This window comes from Bubalus kerabau, chromosome 16 (assembly GCF_029407905.1).
Source record: "Bubalus kerabau isolate K-KA32 ecotype Philippines breed swamp buffalo chromosome 16, PCC_UOA_SB_1v2, whole genome shotgun sequence".
Classification (NCBI taxonomy): Eukaryota; Metazoa; Chordata; class Mammalia; order Artiodactyla; family Bovidae; genus Bubalus; species Bubalus kerabau.
The window spans coordinates 76,806,435-76,828,867 of NC_073639.1; the positions used below are offsets into that span (position 1 = coordinate 76,806,435).

At 58.7% G+C, this 22,433-nt stretch overlaps 1 protein-coding gene across 2 annotated transcripts; it reads right to left on the reverse strand.

The window, feature by feature from the left end:
- Positions 1–287: 287 nt before the first annotated feature.
- On the reverse strand, positions 288–21,573 carry SLC25A1 (solute carrier family 25 member 1). 2 transcript variants are annotated; one of them, XM_055549860.1, is made up of 9 exons: positions 21,528–21,573; positions 2,562–2,669; positions 2,388–2,487; positions 2,157–2,295; positions 1,730–1,814; positions 1,484–1,588; positions 1,277–1,392; positions 1,123–1,196; positions 288–918 (listed from the first exon to the last, which is right to left on the reverse strand). In XM_055549860.1, the coding sequence occupies exons 1-9, from the start codon at positions 21,556–21,558 to the stop codon at positions 804–806; spliced, it is 873 nt and encodes a 290-aa protein (XP_055405835.1). In that variant the 5' UTR covers positions 21,559–21,573; the 3' UTR covers positions 288–803. The 2 variants fall into 2 exon arrangements, with proteins under 2 accessions (XP_055405835.1, XP_055405834.1); XM_055549859.1 differs by lacking the exon at positions 21,528–21,573 and adding an exon at positions 2,888–3,289.
- Between the last annotated feature and the right edge of the window lie 860 nt (positions 21,574–22,433).

Here is a 22,433-nt window from a genome sequence, read left to right on the forward strand (position 1 = left end):
GCTGGGCCCCAGGCTGCAGGGTGGACAAGAGCCCCTTCTCCAGGCCCAACCACCTGCTGCCCGCCAGATGACCCCCAAGGACACACCCTCCGGCTCTCTTGCAGGACCTTGCCTCCTGCTCACAGGCAAGGCCTGGCGCCAGGCATCCCGGGGGTTGGCGCCATGCCACAGCTTGCTTGCCCACCAGGCCCCCTGGCAGTGTCCTTGGTGAGGAGTGGGCCTGCTCTTGGCAGAGGCATGGGCGCCACTGCCCACCCACATGTGGGCTCACAACAGGGACAGGAGGCTGCAACAGGATCCGGTTTATTGCCTTGGAAGGGTGGTCCTGAGAGTGGCAGGTGCCACCCTGTCCCGGGCGGAGGGAGGGCCCGAGGGCCATTAAGGCCAGTGGCGGGAAAAGCGGGGGCCACGCAGCCCCTGGAATGCAGTGAGGCCAGGCTGAGGCCCGGAGGCAGCTGTGGTGGGCCGGGGCACTGCCCCTGCTGCCCAGGGTGGAAGGCACCGGGCTGGGACGTGACCCCGGCCACACGGGCACCCCGGGTCACAGGACACGAAACATGGAACACAGGCACACAAGCACGTGGACAAGCGGGCAGATTCACAGGCCAGAGGGACACAGTCTCAGCTGGACACACAGACACTGAGGTGGGGGTATACAGCCCACAGGGCACGTGTGGACCCGACGGCCACAGGGGACACCCAGGCCACGGAGTACGCGGGACAGGGAAGGGGCCTTTTGGCACGACTGCACTGGAATTGTAAGAAGGGGGCGCTGGGGACAGCCCGCACGCAGACCCCAGGGCTCAGTCCGTCTTCCACACTTTGTTGAGAAGCTTCACCACCTCGTCGTAGATGATGAACACGATGGCCACATCCAGGCAGACCCGGCCGAGGCGCGGGACAGTGCCCTTGTAGAACCTGGGGAGGGAGGCGGTGGAAGGACCAGTGAAGGCACAAGGCACGGCTCTGGGGGGTGTTGGGGGGGAGGAGTCAGAGATTGAGAAAGCAAGAGTGGACCCTTTTGGGGATGCCCAGAGTGGGGGCACCGGGGTGCGGGTGGCCTGGGGGGAAGGTGCAGAGGGCCTGGGGTGCAGAAGGCACCGCTGCCCCTCGCCCACTCACGCCTTGAGTCCCTCGTTCCTCAGGATCTGCAGGCCGCAGTCCAACGTGTTCCGGTACTTGTGTGCTTCCAGTCCCTGCAGGACACCAATAGCCAGGAGCCTCGGTAAAGGGTCGCCCCAGGCCCCGCCCCCGCCCCCGCCGGCCCCGCCCCCACCTGCATCCGGGTCTTGATCACGTCCAGCGGAGTGTTCCCGAAGACACTGGCTGCGCCTGCGATGGCTCCAAACACACCAGTGATCAGTGGGTTCATGGGTTTGTTGGGGTTGTCTCCTGGATGGGGGTGAAGGCTGGGGTCAGACGGGGATAGCGGGCGAGGGCAGGGCTCCAGGCCTGGAGTGGGGGTCTTGGGCCGCGAACACACCTCGGTACCAGTTGCGCAGGGAAGTCATGACGAAGAAGCGGATGGCCTGATTGGATCCCTGCTTCAGCACGGTGGCCGTGAGGCCTTGGTACGTCCCCTTCAGCCCTGGGGCAAGCAGGCACGGCCGTCACACCGACGGCCTCCCAGACAGACGCAGGAGCGCCAAGGCAGGAAGCGCCGGTGGCGGCCCTGGGCAGCCTGGCCCAGGTCCCTGACCCCACCAGAGGGCAAGGCCGAGCGGCTCACCTTGTTCCCGCACGATCTCCCTGACCCCGTGGAAGAATCCTCGGTATTTGGGGCTGGCAGAGGTCTGGTCATGGATAAATTTCACCTGAGGAAGAGGCGGCAAGGCGCTGGCTTCCAGGGGTCAGGGCGCGGGCGCACCTGGCCGCCTTACGAAGGAGCCTCTGCCGTCATGTTTACTAGTTTTTCAAACAACTTAGGCAGCAGACACGTGTTACCTTGTTTTGTGCTAAGTTTTTTTAAGGCAGTGTTATCTTCCCACTGCCTCGAGCATAGAGTCCAGCCCCCAGGAGGCTCTTCAGGCGGGCTTTCTGCGCCGGGATCCCCGGGCAGACTCCTGCCCACCTCGACAGTCTCCGCGGGGCACAATGCCACCACCCCGCCGCCCCAGTGCTGTCTCGCGCCTTGTCTCCTACGGGGACCTGCCCACCTTGATGGTCTCCATGGGGCACACGACCACCACGGCCTCGGCCACTCCGGCGCCCAGGCCGCACAGCAGCCCGCGCGTGCTGTCCAGCCGTCCCTGGGCGTCCCGCATGTGGTTGCTGAGAAATTCGAACGTCCCGAACCTGGGGCGGGAGGCTGAGGCGTGAGCCGGGCCGCCGCGAGGCCGGGGTTCGCTCTCTCCCTCCCGCGAACCCCGGGGCCTGAGCCGCCTCACCTGACGGCCGCCTTGGGGATGGAGCCGTAGAGCAGGGAGCTGAGGCCGCGGTACAGGCCCAGGACGCCATGGCTGCGGACTGTCTGCCGTACGCAGTCCCCTGGGGGAGGGGACGTTCAGCGACCCCGCCGGCCCCGGCCGGCCCGCCCGCCCCCGCCGGCCGCCCCCACTCACCGATGCCCCGGTAGCGCGGCGGGTGCGAGCGCTCGTCCAGCTGCAGCTGCGTCTTCACGTACTCGGTGGGGAAGGTGATGCAGATTTCGATGCCGCCCGCCAGGCCGCCTGTGAGTAAAGACCGGGACCCAGACGGCGCTGGGACCCCCTCCCCCGCCCGGACTATGCCCGCCGCCCGGGGACCGGGCCCGCGCCTCCCCCTCCCCCGCGGTCCCGGCGGGGCGCCGGGGGCCGCGCCCGCCCGGAAGCGCGGCGGAGCCGGTGTCCCGGGCCCGCCCAGAAGCGCAGCGAGGTCGGGGTCCGAGTGCGCGGTGCGCGCGCCCCACCTGCCAGGATCGCCTTCCCCGGGTGAGTGAGTGCGGCCTTCCCCGGCGCGGGCGCGGCTGCCGCCAAAGCGCGGGGTGCGGCCATGGCGGGCGGGCGGGGCGGGGGCCCGGCGGCGGCGGCCTCGGGTCCGAGCTCTAGCGCTCGGTCGCGGCGGCGGCGGCGGCACCGGTTATGGGCCGGGGCGGAGCCGCTGCTTCGGCCCAGGGCTCCTCCCAGCGTGGTCCGAGTGCGGGCCCGCCCCCGGCCCACCCCGAGCTCGCGGGGACGTGCGGACAGGCGGTCCTGCGGCCTAGCCAATGGCCGCGCGGCCCTGCCCGGCCCCGCTCCTAGGACCCGCCCACGGTCGGGCGGCCCCGCGGCCCAGCCAATGGCCGCGCGGGCCCGGCCCCGCCCCCGCCCCGAGGATCCGCCCCCCTCGCCCGGAGGGCGGGGCCTCCCCTCACCCGACGCGCCGCGCGGTCACCACGCCCCCCCAGGACTTGGGGCTCCGGGCGGCGCGCACTGTGGGTGCAGGGCCCCGACACGCTCTGCTCACCGGCCAACCCCCCCGGCCCCGAGGAGGCCCCTCAGCGCTTCGGGCCCCGCCCTCTCGCGCCAGCCGCGACGGGGAAGCGGGGACACGCCGACTTTCATTTAACGTGCAGGGCTCACGCACTGCCCAGCGGGGCCACAACGTGACCCGGAGGGGAGCTCCCCGGGCGCGCAGTGGGCAGGGCTCCCTGCCTCTGCGCCCGGGAGTCCTCGCGCTCCACTCCCCAGGAGGGCGGACTCCAGCCAGAGGGCCCGGGGGTTGGAGTCCACCCCTCGCGGTTGCTTCGAGCAGTCTGTGGCCGCCCCGGGCTCCGGCGGGGCCACCACTCACTGGACCCCGGCAAAATGAACTACGCCCGGGCGTTCCCCGCCCCCCCACCCCCACCCCCGAGTTCTCTGTGCTTCCTGGTGAGGCGCTCCTTGGGGAGGTTAGGGACCCGTAGAGGGCAGAGCTGAGCCCGGGAGCCAGCGGGGGAGCCGGCAGGCAGGGCCTGCAGTGCTCCCGCAGTCAGCGAGCGGAGCGGCGGCCGGGGAGGGAGAGGCCCGGGTGGTGAGCAGAGCTCCTGCTGCCCCTGAGCGGCCAGGGGCCCAAGGAGCAGGGTGTCAGGCCAGCCCTGAGCACACAGAAGCCGCAGGGACATGGGCCTTGTTGTGGGGCCCCACCCAGGCACATACTTAGCCGAGCCCACTGGGTCCAGGCATGCCCAATCAAAATAGTAAGAAACAGGCTGACCTTCGTGCTGGGCAGGGAGGACACGTGGTGGGAGGCCTGAGGCTCGCGGGCTGCCTGCCCACACAGCTGGCCGGTGTCCCTCGTGCAGCCTCTGTGTTGCAGCCTCCTACAACCACCCTGTCTGCTCGAGGGCACGCCGTCCAGGCAGCTGCCCAGAGCAAGGTCAGCGAAGCCTCACTGCACGAGGGGGCCAGCCGGGGCCAGAACATCGGCACTTGCAGCTGGGCAGCTGCCGGGCACAAGGGTCAGCGACAGTGAAGGAGGTGCCGGCCCAGCAACCTTGGAGCACTGACCCTTCTACTCCGGGAGGCCTGCCCCACCCGGAGCCTAGCTAGGGGAGGGCAGAGCCAAAGGCTTCCCCACTCTCCTCCCCTCCCCTCCCCCCAGGGACAGGGGACTGGGGCTACTAGCTGCCACCTACCACGCAGGAGTGGGGTGGGGCCTCAGGCTCTCTGGGTGCCCAATCTGTCCATCTGCGAAGAGAGGGGAGTGCTGAGTGCCCATACGACAGGCTGTGTGCGTGCCTGGGGCACGCAGGAGCATGCAGCCCGCGCGAGAGGGAGAGCAGAGGACGGGCACCCGGGCTACCCACCATGACATCCATAACCAGGCAGAGATGGGGTGGCGGCCTGATGAACTCCAGCCTCCGCTGCGGTCTTGGGCCTTCGAGCGGACACTAGGCCACCAGGGCACCGGAGCAGTGCCCCTTAACCAGGGGTCACGAGTGCAGCACTGCCTGGCTTCAGCCAGCCCAGGCCGCCCACCCCTGAGACCAGTCGCCTGGGGTGGGGGTGGACACACACCGTGTTCTCGGGGCAACAGCAACTGTGTGTCTGGGACCCTACACGCACCAGGTGAGAAGACTCGCGTCCGGCGTGTGCCCAGGTCTGGGAGGGAGCCGGCCCGCCAGAGCAGAGCCAGCCCTGCCCTTCCTCCACGGGAGCTGCACCCACGGCCCCCCTGGGTTCCCAGAGGGTGCACCCTCACCAGGCGGGAGGCCCAGGGCCTGGGTCGCCACTGGCAAAGGAGGGGCCTGGCCTTCTTGTCGGGGCCCCTCAGCACTGTCCAGTCAGCCTGGCCGCCCCTCAGCTCGTCCCAGAGCAGCTCCTGTCCTGCTTTCCAGCCGCTTCCCCTTTAGTCTCTGCAATCACTGGTGATAACCCTGTTCCTGACGTTCAAGCCCCAGAGCAAACAGTCCACCTGGGCTCCTGTCACCCCAGCGCCTGTCCATGTGCACATGGGGATGGCCGCCCCCGCCCGCCACGGCCAGCACCAGGCCCTGACCTCCGGCCCTCCCGACCTCCGCGTCCCGCTGCAGTGACCCCTCTCGGAACATGGGGCGAGCCCCTCCCTCGAACGTCCCCTGGTCCTGGCCCCTGGATTTCTCCCGGAGTTGCCTTGACAGTCCTGCCCTGTGAAGCACTCTGGCCTTGACCCAGCACACGTCACCCCCTCCAAACACTGCCCCCGTCAGCCAACATCTCTGAATGCGGATCCGACCCAAGAGGGTTTTCTGTTTTGCCCACTGATAACCACTGTCTGGAATAACGCCCGCCACGCAGTAGGGGCTGGAACACTGCCGAATGGACAGTGTTTCACTTAAAAGCCTCGGGGCAGCTTAAACACCCTCCCTGTTTGCTTTATGATTTGTTTCTAGGACTTCTGCACGGCAGGAAAGCACCTGTCACCGGACCTCAGTGGTATCCACCTGCACAGGACCCGAGCCCTGCGACTCATTAAGGCCCCTCCAGACTCATGCCCCTACTGCTGGCGGGGAGGCTGGGGCTCGGGGTCCACAGGGAACACTGCCCAACAGTCCCCTCCCCAGGCTGCTCCCGTGACCACAGCCCCGTGGAGGCCCATCGCGCCAGGCACGCACACCACGGCATCTCCCGGCCAGCTGTCCAAGGCTGAGTCCAAGCACAGCACCTGCGGGAAGGCCCCACCTTCCTAAAGATCCCAGGCCCCTCCTGGTCTTGGGCGCGGCCCCAGTTCCCAGGGCCCCGCAGGGGCGGCTGTGGCTCTGTCACCGCTGGCCCAGTGGTCTCGGCACGTTGCCCAAAGGTGGACCCAAGGGTGGCCCCCTGGGCACCGACCAGGCTCCTGAAGGTTCACGGAGCCGAGAGAAGGGAGGGCACCTTGAAAGCCCAGTCTGGCCAGCGACGGGGTGCAGGCTGGCTCAGCTACCTGTGCACCACACGACCCCCATGCTTTCAGCACTGAGGTGCCAGCAACATGGGCTCCGGCCAGAGGGGGACCCTGGATGCCTATGTGGAGACATCCCCAGGGCACTGCCAGAGGCGGAGGGCTGGGCCTCGGAGCATCCCAGCTGGCTGGGCCCCACACAGGGACCACCAGCTCCGGCGCTGTCCCACGCAGCTCCCGGACAAGCCAACGTCAGGGCCACACAAGGCTGGGGGACAGAGCCCCCTGCTGACCTGCAGGCCGGGCGGGTGGTGGAGACGGGGCCAAGGAGTGCCCTGAGCCTCGGGCCCAGTCAGCGGGTGGGGCCGGGCACAGGGTCTGCGCTGACGATGATCTGAACGAGCTTGTGCCCCGGCCCAGCTGCCCACAGATGGACTGGCAGGAAGCCAAGAAAGAGCCCCTTGTCCTTCTTTTGTTTTTTAGAACTATGTTTTATTCTGCGGAAATGTTTAGGACTTCACGTCCAGAGACGGCATCCCAAGAAACCCTGAGAGAGCTGCTGTGAGCGGGCGAGGGCAGGAGCCAGCTTAGGGTCTGTAACGAAGGGCAGGGAGTCGGAACCTCGAAAGGTCACTGTGAGTCGGAACCAGGTAACCAAGGTAGGGAATTTGGCTCGCACTTTTCTGCACGTGGGAAGATGCAAGAGCCTGGAGACCCTTGTCCCTGAGCAGGAGGAGGCTTCTGCTCCAAAGGGCCCCACGGGGCCACTGGGATGCCCGTCTCAGGGTGACCCAGAGGGCCCCCCACCAGCTCAGCCTCCCCACTCCCTGTCCCAGAGGCAGGAAACACACGGAAGAGGCTTGGTCTCTGCGTGTTTTCTGCGTGAGGTGTCACAGACCCCGGGAACCCTTGTGGGCACACACGTGTACACACACAGGGCACACGCTCACACACACACACAGATGGGGCCGCACTGTTGCCCGTCCTTCCTCTGTTCATTCTGGACGGCAGAGCAGGTGGACTCCAGACACCTACACTGTTTTAGCTAAAGTCTCGCTATTGACCGGATGCTTGGTTTGCACATTTTAGGACACACGGCTTCAGACATTCACTGATGCAAAGTCACTGCACGTCTTCTCCAGCGTTTCCCACACGCAGGATCCCTGGCAGAGGGCTCCACAACCTGCCTACATGCTCGGCACAGACGCCAGTGAGGTGACACCACCTCAGACACTGCTTCACGCGTGGGCATCACGTGTACACCGATGCACACGTGATCTGCCCTGTCCAACTCTGTGCGACCCCATGGACTGCAGCCTGCCAGGCTCCTCTGTCCATGGGACTCTTCAGGCAAGAGTACTAGCGTGGGTCGCCATTTCCTTCTCCAGGGAATCTTCCCAACCCAGGGATCAAAGCCTCATCTCCAGCATCGGTGGGCGGATTCCTCGCCACTGAGCCCCCTGGGAAGCCTCTGCCCGCTGATGAGTTCCCTGCTCTGAAGACAACGTCTGGAGACACTTAGCCAACACGGGAGTTCCCTGGCCAGCAGCTGTATCCGGTCTCATCACATCTACCCCTCAGTCTGCAATGACTCGGTTGAGGACCCGGCTTCCCGCCTCCCGAGGAACCGGTCGCAGTCCTGGCGGCCACGTCTGGCGGGGCCCAGGGGTCAAGTCCAATGAGTCTGAGCTCCGGGAACCACTTTGCCTTCCTTGGATAACAGCCTTTATACAAACACATCTTGAGTGCTTCATCAAGAACTCCCTCCGTGCTTTTAGAAGCTGGGGTGGCCCTCTCTGTGGTCCTTGGCTCTGCCCGCTGCCCCACCCTGCGCTCGTCCAGGGCAGGTCCGGCCCTTACGAACGGGGGTCCCGCTTCCTTACACGTTCTGTCGTGTTTTCACGACGAGCTCATCACTTGCTGCAACGTTTCCCATCAGATTCCCTTGAAGCTTTGCTGCGTAGGTTCTCCCGAAGAGGATATGTGTTCACCTCTTGCAGAAATCAGAGGGGAGAGGGCACTGCCTGTCAGCAACCATTTTAAATGAAAGTCCTCGGACGTCCCTGGGGGTCCAGTGGTTGAGGATCCAGCTTGCAATGCCGGGGACATCGACCTGATCCCTGGTGCCACGGGGGAGCTCAGCCCGTGCGCCCCAACTACGTAGCCCGTGTGTACAGGGGGCCTCAAAGAGAAGCAGCGCAATGAGAAGGCTGTGAACTGCAGCCGGAGAGGAGCCCCCGCTCACCACGACTAGAGAGTACTCTCCGCTCACTGCAGCGAGAGAAAGGCCGCGCCCAGCGAGGAAGACCCAGGGCGGCCGAGGATAAGTCAATTAAAAAAACCTGAAACCTTCACTGAAGGATTTTTTTAGACATGACTTTTTGCTAAAACCCATGCGAAGGCAGGCTTGCCAGGGCCTCCGTCCCCACGCCTAGCACCAGGTCGCAGAGCCCTGTGTGCATTCCGCCTGGTCTCGGGCACAGGGCTGGCCGGGGCCACCACGGCTGTGCTCACCCCCGGGCTGACCGGGGCACCCGTGGCCCCTCTGTCCCGCAGGCCCGGTTCATCGGGGACTGTCCCTCCTCCTCCCCCGGGCTGACCGGGGCACCCGTGGCCCCTCTGTCCCGCAGGCCCGGTTCATCGGGGACTGTCCCTCCTCCTCCCCCGGGCTGACCGGGGCACCCGTGTGTCCTCTGTCCCGCAGGCCCGGTTCATCGGGGACTGTCCCGCGTCCTCCCCAGGCGGTTGTTTCGAGTCTCAGGCTTCTCTGCTCACTTGGGGCTCACTGATGCACTCCGCACATTTCACCTTCATTTCATGCTTTCCGGTGATAGGCCTGCGGGCATCCCGTCTGATGCCAGAAAGCCACACCTGTGCGGCTGCTGGTCACAGAAAGAGCCATGAGGTGGGCAGGACCCCGCGGGTCCGAGAAGGGCCGGCGTGTGGGGGGAGGCGGCACGTGGTCAGGCCCACCTCTAGCGCCCTTCCTGCCAAGTGTCCACAGGCAGACACCCACCCAAGGAGGTCGGCCGGAGGCAGGGCAGACTACCCTGGGCACCTCAGCTCCCGCAGGCGGGATCCAACCCGGGTGAATGAGCCCACTCAAGTGTGAGCTCATGGCCCGTGATTCACTGTGCAGCACTTCCGAGTTCAGACACGGCAGCACAGGCCTGTGCGGCCTTTCTGGCCTACGAACCACGCCTGAAAAGTAAACCCTTACAGCAGGATTTAGCACGTGGAAGGCCCGGAGTTTGCTTGACAGTCTCTGATACTGAACTACTGGATATTGAACACGTGTGCATGCTCTGTCCTGTCCAACCCTTTGCAACACCGTGGACTGTAGGCCACCAGGCTTCTCTGTCCATGGAGTTTTTCACACAATCATACTGGAGTGAGTTGCCATTTTCTCCTCCGGGGATCTTCCCAATCCAGCGATCAAACCTGAGCCTCCTGCCTCTCCTGCATCAGCAAGCAGATACTTGATCCAGATAATCACGGTGGTGTGATCACTCACCTAGAGCCAGACATACTGGAGTGTGAGGTCAAGTGGGCCTTAGGAAGCATCACTACAAACAAAGCTAGTGGAGGTGAGGGAATTCCAGCTGAGCTATTTCAAATCTTAAAACATGATGCTGTGAAAGTGCTGTGCTCAATATGCCAGCAAATTTGGAAAACTCAGCAGTAGCCACAGAACTGGAAAAGGTCAGTTTTCATTCCAGTCCCAAAGATAGGCAATGGCAAAGAATGCTCAGACTACCGCACAATTGCACTCATCTCACACGCTGGTAAAGTGACGCTCAAAATTCTCCAAGTCAGGCTTTAACACTACACGAACCAAGAACTTCCACATGTACAAGCTGGGTTTAGAAAAGGCAGATCAAATTGCCAACATTGGTTGGATCATGGAAAAAGCAAGAGAATTCCAGAAAAACATCTACTTCTGCTTCACTGACTACGCGAAAACCTCTGACTGTATGGATCACAACAAACTGTGGAAAATTCTTCAAGAGATGGGAATACCAGAGCACCTGACCTGCCTCTTGAGAAACCTGTATGCAGGTCAGGAAGCAACATTTAGAACTGGATATGGAACAACAGACTGGTTCCAAATGGGCAAAGGAGTACATTAAGGCTGTACATTGTCACCCTGCTTATTTAACTTCTATGCAGAGTACATCATGAGAAACGCTGGGCTGGAAGAAGCACAAGCTGGAATCAAGATTGCCGGGAGAAATATCAGTAACCTCAGACATGCAGATGATATCACTGTAATGGCAGAAAGTGAAGAGGAACTAAAGAGCCTCTTGATGAGCATGAAAGAGGAGAGTGCAAAAGCTGGTTTCAAACTCAACATTCAAAAAACTAAAATCATGGCATCCGGTCCCATCATTTCATAGCAAATATAAGTGGAAAAAGTGGAAGCAGTGACAGATTTTATTTTCTTGGACAAATTCACAGTGGGTGGTGACTGCGGCCGTGAAATTAAGTGACACCTGCTCCTTGGAAGGAACATGACAAAGCGTGATGGCGCCCGAAGCCAGAGGCGCCACGTTGCCGGCAGAGCTCCACATAAGTCAAAGCTATGTTTCTCCAGTCGTCACGCACAGATGTGAGAGCTGGACAGTAAAACACCTGAGCGCCGAAGAAGTGATGCTTTTGAACTGTGGTGTTGGAAAAGACTCTTGAGAGCCCCCTGGACTGCAAGGAGATCAAACCAGTCCATTCTGAAGGAGATCAGTCCTGGGTGTTCACTGGAAGGACTGATGCTGAAGCTGAAACTCTAATAGTTTGGCCACCTGATGCGAAGAACTGACTTATGGGAAAAGACCCTGATGCTGGGAAAGATTAAGGGCGGGAGGAGAAGGGGACGACAGAGGATGAGATGGTTGGATGGCATCACTGATGGACGTGAGTTTGAGTAAACTGAGGGAGATGTTGAAGGACAGGGAAGCCTGGCATGCCGCAATCCATGGGGTGGTAAAGAGTTGGACACAACTGAGCAACTGAACAACCATTCTGACAACGACTTTAAAGTGAGAAGGGATGGTGCAGCGAGGCTGGGGGTGAGGCCACAGAGGAGGGCAGGAAGGGCAGTGAGCCCCCAGACTACCCGGCTGAGTGAGCCCGAGGCCCACGGGCTGACGGGCAGATGACCCTGTGCCTGACAGCATGGGGGTCTCTGTTGGACGCTCAGCTGCTCGCTGACCCACTGCCCAGCAAGAGCAGCAAGATGCTGCGCCAGGCCCCCTGGAGACAGCCGGTCCCGCCCCACTCTGGGCTCCAGGGGGACCCTCCACCCCGCCCAGGCCCCTCCCCAAGCTCTGCTCTCCTGGACCCACTCGGGCTGCCAAGGCAGGCAGCAGACAGGACCCCGTGACCGTGAGACAGTCGACTGTGGCAAAGGCCCGAGCTGTCCAAGGTCAGTCTGGGGACAGGAGACAGTCGGGAGAACTGGAGGAAGGCGAGCGGGGCACGAGGGGCCAGCCTGTGCTCGGCAGGACGTCGTGTGGGCAGGTGCCGTCCTGACACGCCCGGGAGAAACCACAGGAGGAGGACCCGAGACACGACGCGGGGCTCGGGGAGGCTGCGGGGGAGACGGGGGTGAGCCTGGGGGACAGTGGGTCTGGCTGGACCGAGAGAAGGGGGTCCCACTTCCAGGGACCTCCACCCTCTGGGCCTGCGCCAGGCCGGGGCAGGGGCTGAGGGTGAGAACGAAGGGACACGGGCCCCTCCCTTTCAGACCACCGCCCCCGCCCCGGCCTGCTCCCTGCGGACAGCGACAGCTCCGCGGGTGACGCTGTTGAGGCCAGGGCTGGCACCCGCAGGCCGAGGCCTGTGCCACACCCACCCTGTCCCGGGGCCCCAGCGCAGCTGCCCGCCGGGCAACCGCGCCCACTCCCCAGCTGTGCCCTGTGCTTCTGGCGGATGCACCATCCGGACGCCCTGAAGCAGAATTACCCGCTCAGCCGTAAAGATCCACTTTCCTCTCCTGGCGCCAGACGGAGCCGCTCGGGAGACAACACCGCTTTCTCAGTCCTGTACGGGCTGCGATGGACGGGCTGCGATGGCCCTGCGGGCTGTGGACGTGCACGTGTCTTTGGTGGGCTTCAGGGACGAAGTCAACAGAGCGTCTCCCCTCAAGACTGCTCAGATGACCCGGGGAGACGCCGGGGGACACCGAACGGAATTCTCAGCCTAAATACTCGTGACCGCATCACCGTCCCTACAGGCATCTCTGCCCGTGTCACCGGCTTCTCCTGCTGGCCATCTTCCTGCCATGCGGTCTCTGCTGCTGTGCGCAGGCCTTCTCCAGTTGCGGCGCACGGCTTCTCGCTGCATGGCTTCTCTTGTTGCCCTGGGCAACCGCTGGTTACAGGGCCCTGTCCAGGGACAGCAGCTCGAGTGGCCTGTCAAGGAAACCCTCTCCCCCCACCTGGGAATGAGCATTCACTGCACCACGGGACAAAATGGTCACGAAACACCTCCCAAACTGTGCTCAAAATTAAGACTGAAGGGAAGGGCTGTCACGCAGAGAACGCTGCCCACCAGCCAGTCTCCTACACAAGAATCAAGTCATCACCCAAGAATCGAGTCAGCTACCCAAGTAGCTGGCGTGCCTGAATGGAATTCAGGGCAAGTATCTGGACAAGGCACCTTGTGCCCTGGGAAAACTGGCAGAACCGGCCCCCAAGAGGCTTAGACATTTTCAGAAAATTTTTATGAATGTTTATCACCTTGTCTCATGCTTGTTGCTGTTCCAGTTGTTAAATCATGTCTGACTCTGCAGTTCCATGGACTGTAGCCTGCCAGGCACCTCTGTCCATGGAATTCTCCAGGTAAGAAGACTGGAATGGGTTGCCATGTACTTCCCCAGAGGATCTTCCTGACCCACGGATCGAACCTGTCTCTCCTGTTCAGCAGGCGGATTCTCTACCACTGAGCCACCAGGGAAGCCCATTCCTATAATTTCAGTTCAGTTCGGTTGCTCAGTTGTGTCCAACTCTTTGCAACCCCATGGACTGCAGCACGCCAGGGCTCCCTGTCCATCACCAACTCCTGCTCAAACCCATGTCCATCGAGTCAGTGATGCCATCCAACCATCTCATCCTCTGTCATCCCCTTCTCCTCCTGCCTTCAGCCTTGCCCAGGGTTTTTTCCAATGAGTCAGTTCTTCACATCAGGTGGCCAAAGTATTGGAGTTTCAGCTTCAGCTGAATAGTTATAACCCTGTAATTAGAAAAGCACTAACACACCATTAACTAAGATAACATGTTCTTCTTAGCAGTGGCCTTCTGCCCTGCTGGGTGCTTGGTTGCATATACCCTTTACCAAATCAAGTATATACTGACCTCCCCTTTTTCTCTTTTTAAATTTTTATTTTTTAATTTAAAAAGTTTTTTACTGCGTTGGCCAAAAAGTTCATTTGGTTTCCCAGTAAGATGTCTCTAGTAATGCTTGTCTTTAATTTCATTTGAGACAATTGTGTTATATTGTACCATGATAGCTGTCATACCAGCCTGCATTAAAAAAAAAACAACAACATTGCAATTGGTGGATTTTTGTATAGCTATTTTAATATTGAAGTTGGAAGAAGAAACTACATTTTCCGCATATTGTGCTCTATTATTTCAAGAAAGGTAAAAATATAACTGAAACACACACAAAAGATTTGTGCAGTGTAGGGGAAGGTTCTGTGACTGATCCAACATGTCCAAGTGGCTTGCAAAGAGTCCTCGAGTAGGGGCCCCTTCTTACTCCAGGGGATCTTCCTGGCCCAGGGACTGTGTCTGTGTCTCCCGCATTGGCAGGTGGGTTCTTCACCACCGAGCCACCAGGAACGGAAGGCGATGTTGGGTACATGGTGGGAGTGGAAGGAGTCCTGTCTTATGAGCTCTTTCTGGAAAACCAAGTGATTAATTCCAACAAGTACTGCTCCCAGTCAGATCACTGAACACTGAATAAAAGCGCCCAGAATCAGTCAACAGAAAACACATAATTTTCCATCAGGAAAACCCAGGACTGCATGTTTCTCCGACGACCAGGCAAAAACTGTTACAGCTTGGTAGGAAGTTCTGATTCATCCTCCATATTTACCAGACATAGCACCTTTGGAATTCCACTTATTTTGGTCTTTACAAAATTCTCTCTTTAAAAAAATTTTAAAACATCTTTCTTTCTTTTGTATTTGACAGTCCCAGGTCTTAGGTGCAGCACGTGGGGCCTTTAGTTGGGGCATGTGCGGTCTAGTTCCCTGACCAGGGATCGAACCCAGTCCCCCTACACTGAGAGTGTGGAGTAGTAGCCGCTAGACAGCCAGGAAGTCCCTACAAAACTCTCTTAATGGAAAAAATTTCAATTCCCTGTGAAAGGACTGTTAAAGGCATGGGGAAGAGTTCTTTGCTCAAAAAATTAAAAAGTTTTGGAAAGATGGAATTACGAAGCGGCCTGAAAAATGGCAGAAGGTAGTGGAACAAAATGTTGAATACACTGTTCAATAAGGTTGTTGGTGAATACCAAAAATGTGTCTTTTATTTTTACTTAAAAACCAAAGGAACTTTTTGGCCAACCCAGCACAAAGACAAGCCCATGCTCAGAAGGCTTTCACTATAGGATTCTGCCAGATAATCCAAGAAGTTGTGTATTCAGTTACAAATAACAAATCTTTCACAAACATTTTCAGAGAATAGGAGGAACCACTTCGTATGTCGTTTTGTAATGCCAATACTAATCTAATTATAAAGTCAGACAAAGACATCACAAGAAAAGAAACTACAAACCAACTACCATAAATACAGACTGATAATATCCCTTAACTATTACTGAGTCAAGTCTAGCAACACATAAAACAGCGATCAGGACCAGGAGGGATTCAGCACGGGAATGCAAGGTTGCTCAACACCAAATATCAGCTCACGGGACTTGCCTGGGAGTCCAGGGGTCGTGCGTCTGCCTTCTAATGCAGGGCACGTGGGTTTGACCCCTGGTTGGGGAACCAAGATCCCACGTGCCGCAGCTAATCCAGCCCACCACAACTCCTGGGCCTGAGCCGAAACTACAGCCCGAGGCAGCCAAAAATAAATAATAAATAAATAATTTAAAAAATCACTTCACAGAATACATTACAGTAACAAAGGACAAAAACCATGAGGCCATCTCAACAAATGCAGGAAAAAAAAGTGACAAAACCCGACACTTTTTCATGATAAAAACTCTAAACAAAATATATGGGAACTTCCTCAGCCAAATAAAGAGCTCATCCACCCAAATGCATAGCCAACATCGTATTTGATGCTGAAGATTAAATCCTTCTCCAAAGATCAGAAACAAGTCAAGGATGTGCGTTCTTGTTCTCGCCATATCCATTCAACACTGTACCGGGTTTTCCAGTCGATGCAGTCTTGAAACAAACATACAAACTGCACCGAAGCCAGATTAGAAACCGCACGTAAAACTGTCTACATGCAGCCAACCATGAGACCGTGTATCAAAACTCGAAAGAAATCCACTAAATGCTCTGAGAACTAATAAATGCGTTTAGCAAGTTCACAGAATACAAATAAACATGTACAGATTATATTCCAATACACTAGCAACAAACAATCTAACTTGAAATTAATAAAACAATCCAGGACAAAATAATGTAAGAACACAATGGAAAGCAAATTTAACAAAAGAACTTCGGGATTTGTACACTGAAATTGCGAGACAGCACAGAAAATAAATAGAAAGACATTCTGTGTCGCGTGTCCAGAAACTCAGTATCGCCAAGACGATAATGCTCGCTAACCTGATTGACAAATTCAGCTCAGTCCGTATCAGTCTCCCAGTAGGCTCTTCATAAAGGTGACGAATTAAATTCTAAAATGTACGTGGAAATTCAAAGGATCTAGTTTCAAAGACTGTTTTGAAAAACACTTGGAATGCCAGCACCATCCGATTTCAACCTTGCTATAAAGTCAGTCAGTCATCGGCACAAGGCTGAGCACACCGATCAAAGGAATAGAACTGAAAGTCCAGAAATAAGTGTTCATACTCACTGTCAATTCATTTTCACCAGTGGTGCCGAGACAACTCAACGGGGAAGGACAGTCTTTTCAGCCACTGGTGCTGGGGCAGCTCAGGGTCTGCGTGCAGCTCTTTGTGGGGAAAAGGAAAGAAAGAAAACCCTGACACCCTTACCTTGCACCACACACAAAACTTAACTCGAAACGGACTACATACCTAAATGTAAGTGTTAAAACTCCAAAACCACGAGAAAAGAAGCACAGAAAATCCCCATGACCTGGGATTAGGCTGGTGCTCTTAGGCTAAGTCTTAGACAGGACTCCAGAAACACGATCCATTAAAAGAAAAAAACTGATAAGATGGATTTTATCAAAATTAAAACTTTAGCCCTTAAAAAGATACCATTAGGACAATGGAAAGACAAGCTACAGACTGGGAGAAAATATATGTAAATCACATGGTTGATAAACAGCTCATATCCAGAATATATAAAGAACGCTTAACATTCAAGAAGCAAGAAACAGGCAAAAGGTTTAACAGACTCTTCTCCAAGAAGATATATGAATGCATCACTAATAACCATGTGAAAAGACACTCAACATCACTTGCTGTTGTTTAGCTGCTTAGTCATTTCCAACTCTTTGTGACCCGTGGACTGTAGCCCACCAGGCTCCTCTGTCCATAGGATTCTCCAGGTAAGAAGACTGGAGTGGGTTGCCATTTCCTTCTTCAGGGGATCTTCCTGATCAGGGATTGAATTCACTTCTGCTTGGCAGACAGATTCTTTACTGCTGAGCCACCAGGCAAAGCTAGCATCACTGGGCGTTAGAAAACTGCAAATGAAACCCATAATAAGGTACTAGTTCACAATCATCATAGCTGCTATAATAAAAAGACAACATCAAGTACTGACCCTCACACATCGCTGGTGGGAACATAAAAAGGTACAGCCACTTTGGAAAGCAGTCTGATGGTTTCTTCAGAAGTGGAACAACTTTACCATGGGCCCAGCAATTCACCCAAGAAAAATACAATAAGGTTTGCAAGAAGCAAGTGGTCATAGCTGCAATATTCCTAACACCCCCATTTGGAGCAAGCCCAAATGTCCACAAACTGGCGGAGCAGAAGATATGGCTGCAGCTGTAAACTACTATCCACCAACAGAAAGGAACCGACTCCTGAGCCTCAGACGCCCCTGCTCGGTGAAGGGGGCCAGACATAAAAGGTATATATTACACGAGTGCATTTGTCTGAAACGCCCAGAAAAGGCAGCTCTGCAGGGGCAGAAAGCTGCTGGGGCTGGCGGGGCGGGGAGCGGGGGTGACCCACACAGGAACAGAGGGACCCCGGGGCACCACGAGTTGATAAACCGACTGACAAGTGCTCAGCTGTCCCCTGAGCATAAGGGAGCTCCGGGGCCTGCAAGCTCTACCTGAGTAACGCGGTCCAAGGCGAAACAGAGGTCGGGCTGCGAGCGCAAGTCCAGGACGGGGCAGCGCTCCAGCACCTCCACCCCACCCTCTCCAGCGGGAAACGTCATCCAGCTGGAATCCCGGTCAGAGGACAGGCTAAAAATAACCTGCTTTACACTTGCGGCACAAAATACCTAGCCACAAAAAGGAGAGACAAAACAAGGTCCCAAGATCTTGCGGAATCAACCTCAGGTGAGACCGAGGTCCTCAAAGTGACCACCAGGGGGCGCCACCCACCTCCCGCCCTGCAAACACGGGGAGAGAGCGGTCAGGGCCGAGCAGTGCTTCCTCCAAAAGCAGGACCACTCGGGCTGCGACACAGTCACAGACTCTGAACAAGGGTGTGAGGACAGACGGACGCTGCACCGTGGGGCCTGGGTTTTCTAAATGATCGCTTTTTCTTAGTTTGGGGATCAATGTTTGGTTAAGACGATGGTACTGTGATTTCGGCTCCAGACACCATCAGGAAACTCTACTTAACCTCCGGAGCCCCCGAGGGTCTCAGAAACCAGCGACTGCAGAGTCCAGCTCCTCACATGGGAGCTCACACACACACTCACGGACCAGGGAGAAGGCCTCACAGATACAAGACGGCGTTTAATCACCCGAGCACCCTGGGCCCAGGAGTGAGCCGGAGAGCCCGAGGACCAGAGCGCAGCACACGATGTTCCCAGCCGGCCAGACCCCGCCGTCTCTGCAAACAGGCAGGAGGGCTGCTACTGCACCCTGCCTGCCGCTGCTGCCAGAGAGAGAGGCGCCCAAGGGCTCAAGCCCAGGCTGCCGGTGGCCCGCTCCTCCGCGCCGGCCCCCCGCCAGGCCCGCCCGAGGACCCAGGGCCTTGCACACGGGAGTGAAACAGGTAACAGCAGAGAGGCCCTTGTTCCCGGCCGGCAGCACCACATGCGGCTCAGAACACACTTCACGGGTCACACTCGTCGGCGAGGCTCCTCTGAGGCTAGAGACAGCGCTGCAAACGAGGGCCCGTGAAGAACGGTGACTCTGAGGCCTTTCTCGGACTAGCTCACCGGGACAGTGTCAAAGCTACGTCTGCAAGAGCCTCACGGGCCTCTCAAAGGACACCTCTCCACGTGTTCTCTATTTTAACACCAACACCTCAGACCCTATATTTATCCGGATTAAATGTCAGCTCCTTGGATCCCAGGCTGTCAGAATCTGCCTGGATTCTAATTTTGCCCGAGAACTTTGCCACCCAGCTCTGGGGCGCCCTTCCTAAGGCAGCCCAGGTTGCTGGTATCTCCCCGGCCTGGGGGGTCCGGCGGGCCTCCGGCAGGAGAGGTGGCTCAAGAAAACGCAGAACAGCGTGAGTGCAGGGGGACACGCTCCCAGACGGGGTGACGGGCGTCAGCAACCGCCGTCCCGCGGGGGCTAGCAAGCGACTCTGTCAAGTACATGCTGGGATCTGTGTGGCACTTTAAAAGAAAGAGCGTCAAGCTGTGTTAAGTTACAAAAGCAAAGGCCAGGAGAGTATTTTTACTGCGATATTTTAAATCAGTTTTTGAAAGATATAATGCTTACCTCAGGCTTTCCCGGTGGCTCAAACAGTCAAGAATCTGCCTGCAATGCAAGCGGTTCTATGGTTCTACCCCTGGGCCGGGAAGATCCCCTGGAGCGGAGACGGCAGCCGGTATCCTTGCCTGGGAAACCCCATGGACAGAGGCGCCCGGCGGGCTGCCGTCCACGGGGTCCCAGCAGTAGGGTACGGCAGGACTAAAGCATCACTGTTGCGACGCTAATGTCAATTGCCTCTCGCGGGCGAGAGACCCCGTGGTCGCACAGCGTAGTTTTCATTCACACCGTCTACCGAGGGCGATTCTTCCAGGCACAGGAGCTTCTTTATTTAAAGTTCCTTCCAGACACTTCTGCCCCGGCGATAGGACGCCAAGGAGCCTGGGGAACTTAGCTAGGATTACGTAGGACATGATACCTCCATCGACCCAATTAACTCAGAGGAGAGGGACGCTGCTGCAGTTCTGAACACGAACGTGTGCTCTGTAGGGATGCCTGGTTGCTCCAAAGAGGCCCAACTCGATCCATCTGCTGCTCGGTCACACCCACCACACACACACCTTGTTAGTGTAAGTGACTGGCCTGGGATCCTCCTCCAGCACAAGGACCATCCGTCTGCCACTAGGTGAAATTCAACAGGTCACAGAAGACCTCACAAAAAGCCTCAGAGACACGTGGAGAGGCAACCCTAGGACTCGGCAAGGCCGCTGCTGTGTGTCTTAGAGTCTGCAAAGTCAGCGGGCAATGTAAACCAAGCGTGTCCCGGGCGTGAGCACCGGGTCCCTGGGGGCCCAGGGGACCCTGCACCCACCAGCAGTCTCGGGTGCTAGAGGTTTTCAGTTTGAGCTCAGTGCCCACTCAGAGTTCTATCTTCTCTCCTCAGGTGAAAAATGAACATGAACTGCTCTCTTTAACTGCAAATAACCATAAACCTCTAGCAGAGAGGTTCACAGCTTTGTCTGGAAACCAACACAGCTGAGCACAGACTCTGATCCCCCCACCCGAGGTGGCCCCTCGCGGTGCTGATGAGTCCCAGCGATCGGAGCGGCACTGACCAAGCCCAGAGACGTGAGAACTCGCCACTGCCTGCAGCCAAAGCGGAGGGGACCCCTCATCACCGCGCAGGAGCCGTGTCTCACGTGGCCTCTGCTCGCTGCGCTTGAGAAGCAGCGGTTTCCACACGCGGATATCTGTTTCCCCACTGGCCTCTATAACAAAGTATTATTTTTCTCTGAGGAACTTTAAAAACAGAAAAAGATCAATATTCTAACAATCAGATCATTCGTAAAGCGTCTGGAATTATTTTTTATACGTGGCACAGAAACCAAGATCTAGAGGAAAATCTATTTAAACAGACAGAACTGGGGTTTCTTGTCTTCCGCGTCCATCTGGAGAACGCATGTCCCCTCTCCAGCGGGTTTCCGGTCCGCGGAGGATCAGATCAGATCAGTCGCTCAGTCGTGTCCGACTCTTTGCGACCCCATGAATCGCAGCACGCCAGGCCTCCCTGTCCATCACCAACTCCCGGAGATCAGGCGGACACAAAGCGGGTGGGAAGGCGGGGGTGCGGTCGGGGAAGGCGGCGGGCGGCGCGCGCCAAGAGGACCCCGCAGCCGGCCGGCACAGTGTCCTCACGCCCACCGGGAGAGCGCCTTCCCTCCTTCCCCATCCGAGGGCCTGCTCCGCCCCAGGCCGCGGGGTTCCGGGCTCTCAGTGACCACGGCACGGGAAGGGGCGTCCTCAGGGAAGCTCCCAGGCCACGGGCGCGGAGGGGACCCTCACCCCGAGGTCGTCGCCAGGGCAGAAACCGAAGGCTAAGCGGCCCGGGGCGGGGAACGCGGGGCAGCGGCGCGTGCCGCGGCCTCGGGGCCAGCGTGGGGGCTGCGGAGCCGGGGCAGGGCACGGGGCCGCCCGCCGAGGGACTGGAAGCGGACGCGGAGCTCCGGGAAGGCGCCTCCGCCGGGGCCTGGGCGGAGGACGACGCCCGGAGACTGGGGCAGCGCCGCCCCCGCCGCCGGAGGAGCGCGAAGCCCGGGGCCGGACACTCGCGCGCGCCGGGAGGCTCGTGCGGACGACCTTCGCCTTCCGCTTGCGTCCAGGTCTGAGCCCCGGGGGGTGCCGCGCCCACGGCCTCCGCGCCCCTCCTGTGCCGGGCGGGGTCTGCGGCGCCCACAGCCTCGCGGGGGCCTGAGCGCGCGCCCCGGCCCCGCGGAGCCCGGGCCTCACCTGGAAGGTCCTTGAAGCCCGCGGCGCGCATGCGCGCTGACGGCCGAGCGCGCCCGGGACGACTCTGCCTGCGCTCCCCGTCTGCGCGGCCCCTCTGGTACCCAGGGCGGGTGAAGGGGTGCCGGCAGCGCCGGCAGGTGCCAGGGTGTCTGCGCGCGGGCTCTCCAGTGATGGGGTTCCAGGTGGAGCCTGCACCCCAGGCTCGAGCCCCCCCCCCCCCGTGCAGAGATGGGGGTTAAGGGGGAGGTCTGGACCGTGGAGTTCGGTCACGCCCTTAAATTCCGGCACGGATGGCCCAAACACATGCAAACGAAGCCTGGGGAGTCCGTGTGACGGGCCCTGTGCTAGGCGCTCCCCGAGGGCGCTCCCTTCCTGGCTCTAGGGGGGCGGGAAAGTCGCAGGCGGCCCACCGCAGGCGGGGTCACGGGTGGCCTCGGTCCATGGTGGCAAGTCCGCCGAACGGCCGGCGGGTCCCGAGGCACAGTTTGCAGGTGTTTTGCGCGGACAGGATGCTCGCTAGGGAAGCCGAGGCCCCGCGTGCGCTCCGCCTGGCTCCCCGGTGATTCTAAGAAATGAATAGGACCCCGTGAATAACACAGTGATGATGCAATTATTTGCACAGCAGCTTCACATTCTAGCAGCCCAAAGCATGGTAAAAAAGAAATCAGGCTGTTTACTTTCAAATTAAATCTCTTTCCAGGAGCCGCGGCGACCTGTGCAGACCGCGGGTTGGGCAACAGCAGCCTCCTCTTCCGACTAGCTGGACTCTTGCTGTGGGTTGTACCGCATTTCCCAAAGCTGTTTTGGCAGTAATGCCTATGACCCCAAGGACTCTTCAGCCCAAATGTTACACAAACCCTTCAGTATTCACACTATCAGTTCAGTCCTCAGTCGTTTCTGACTCTT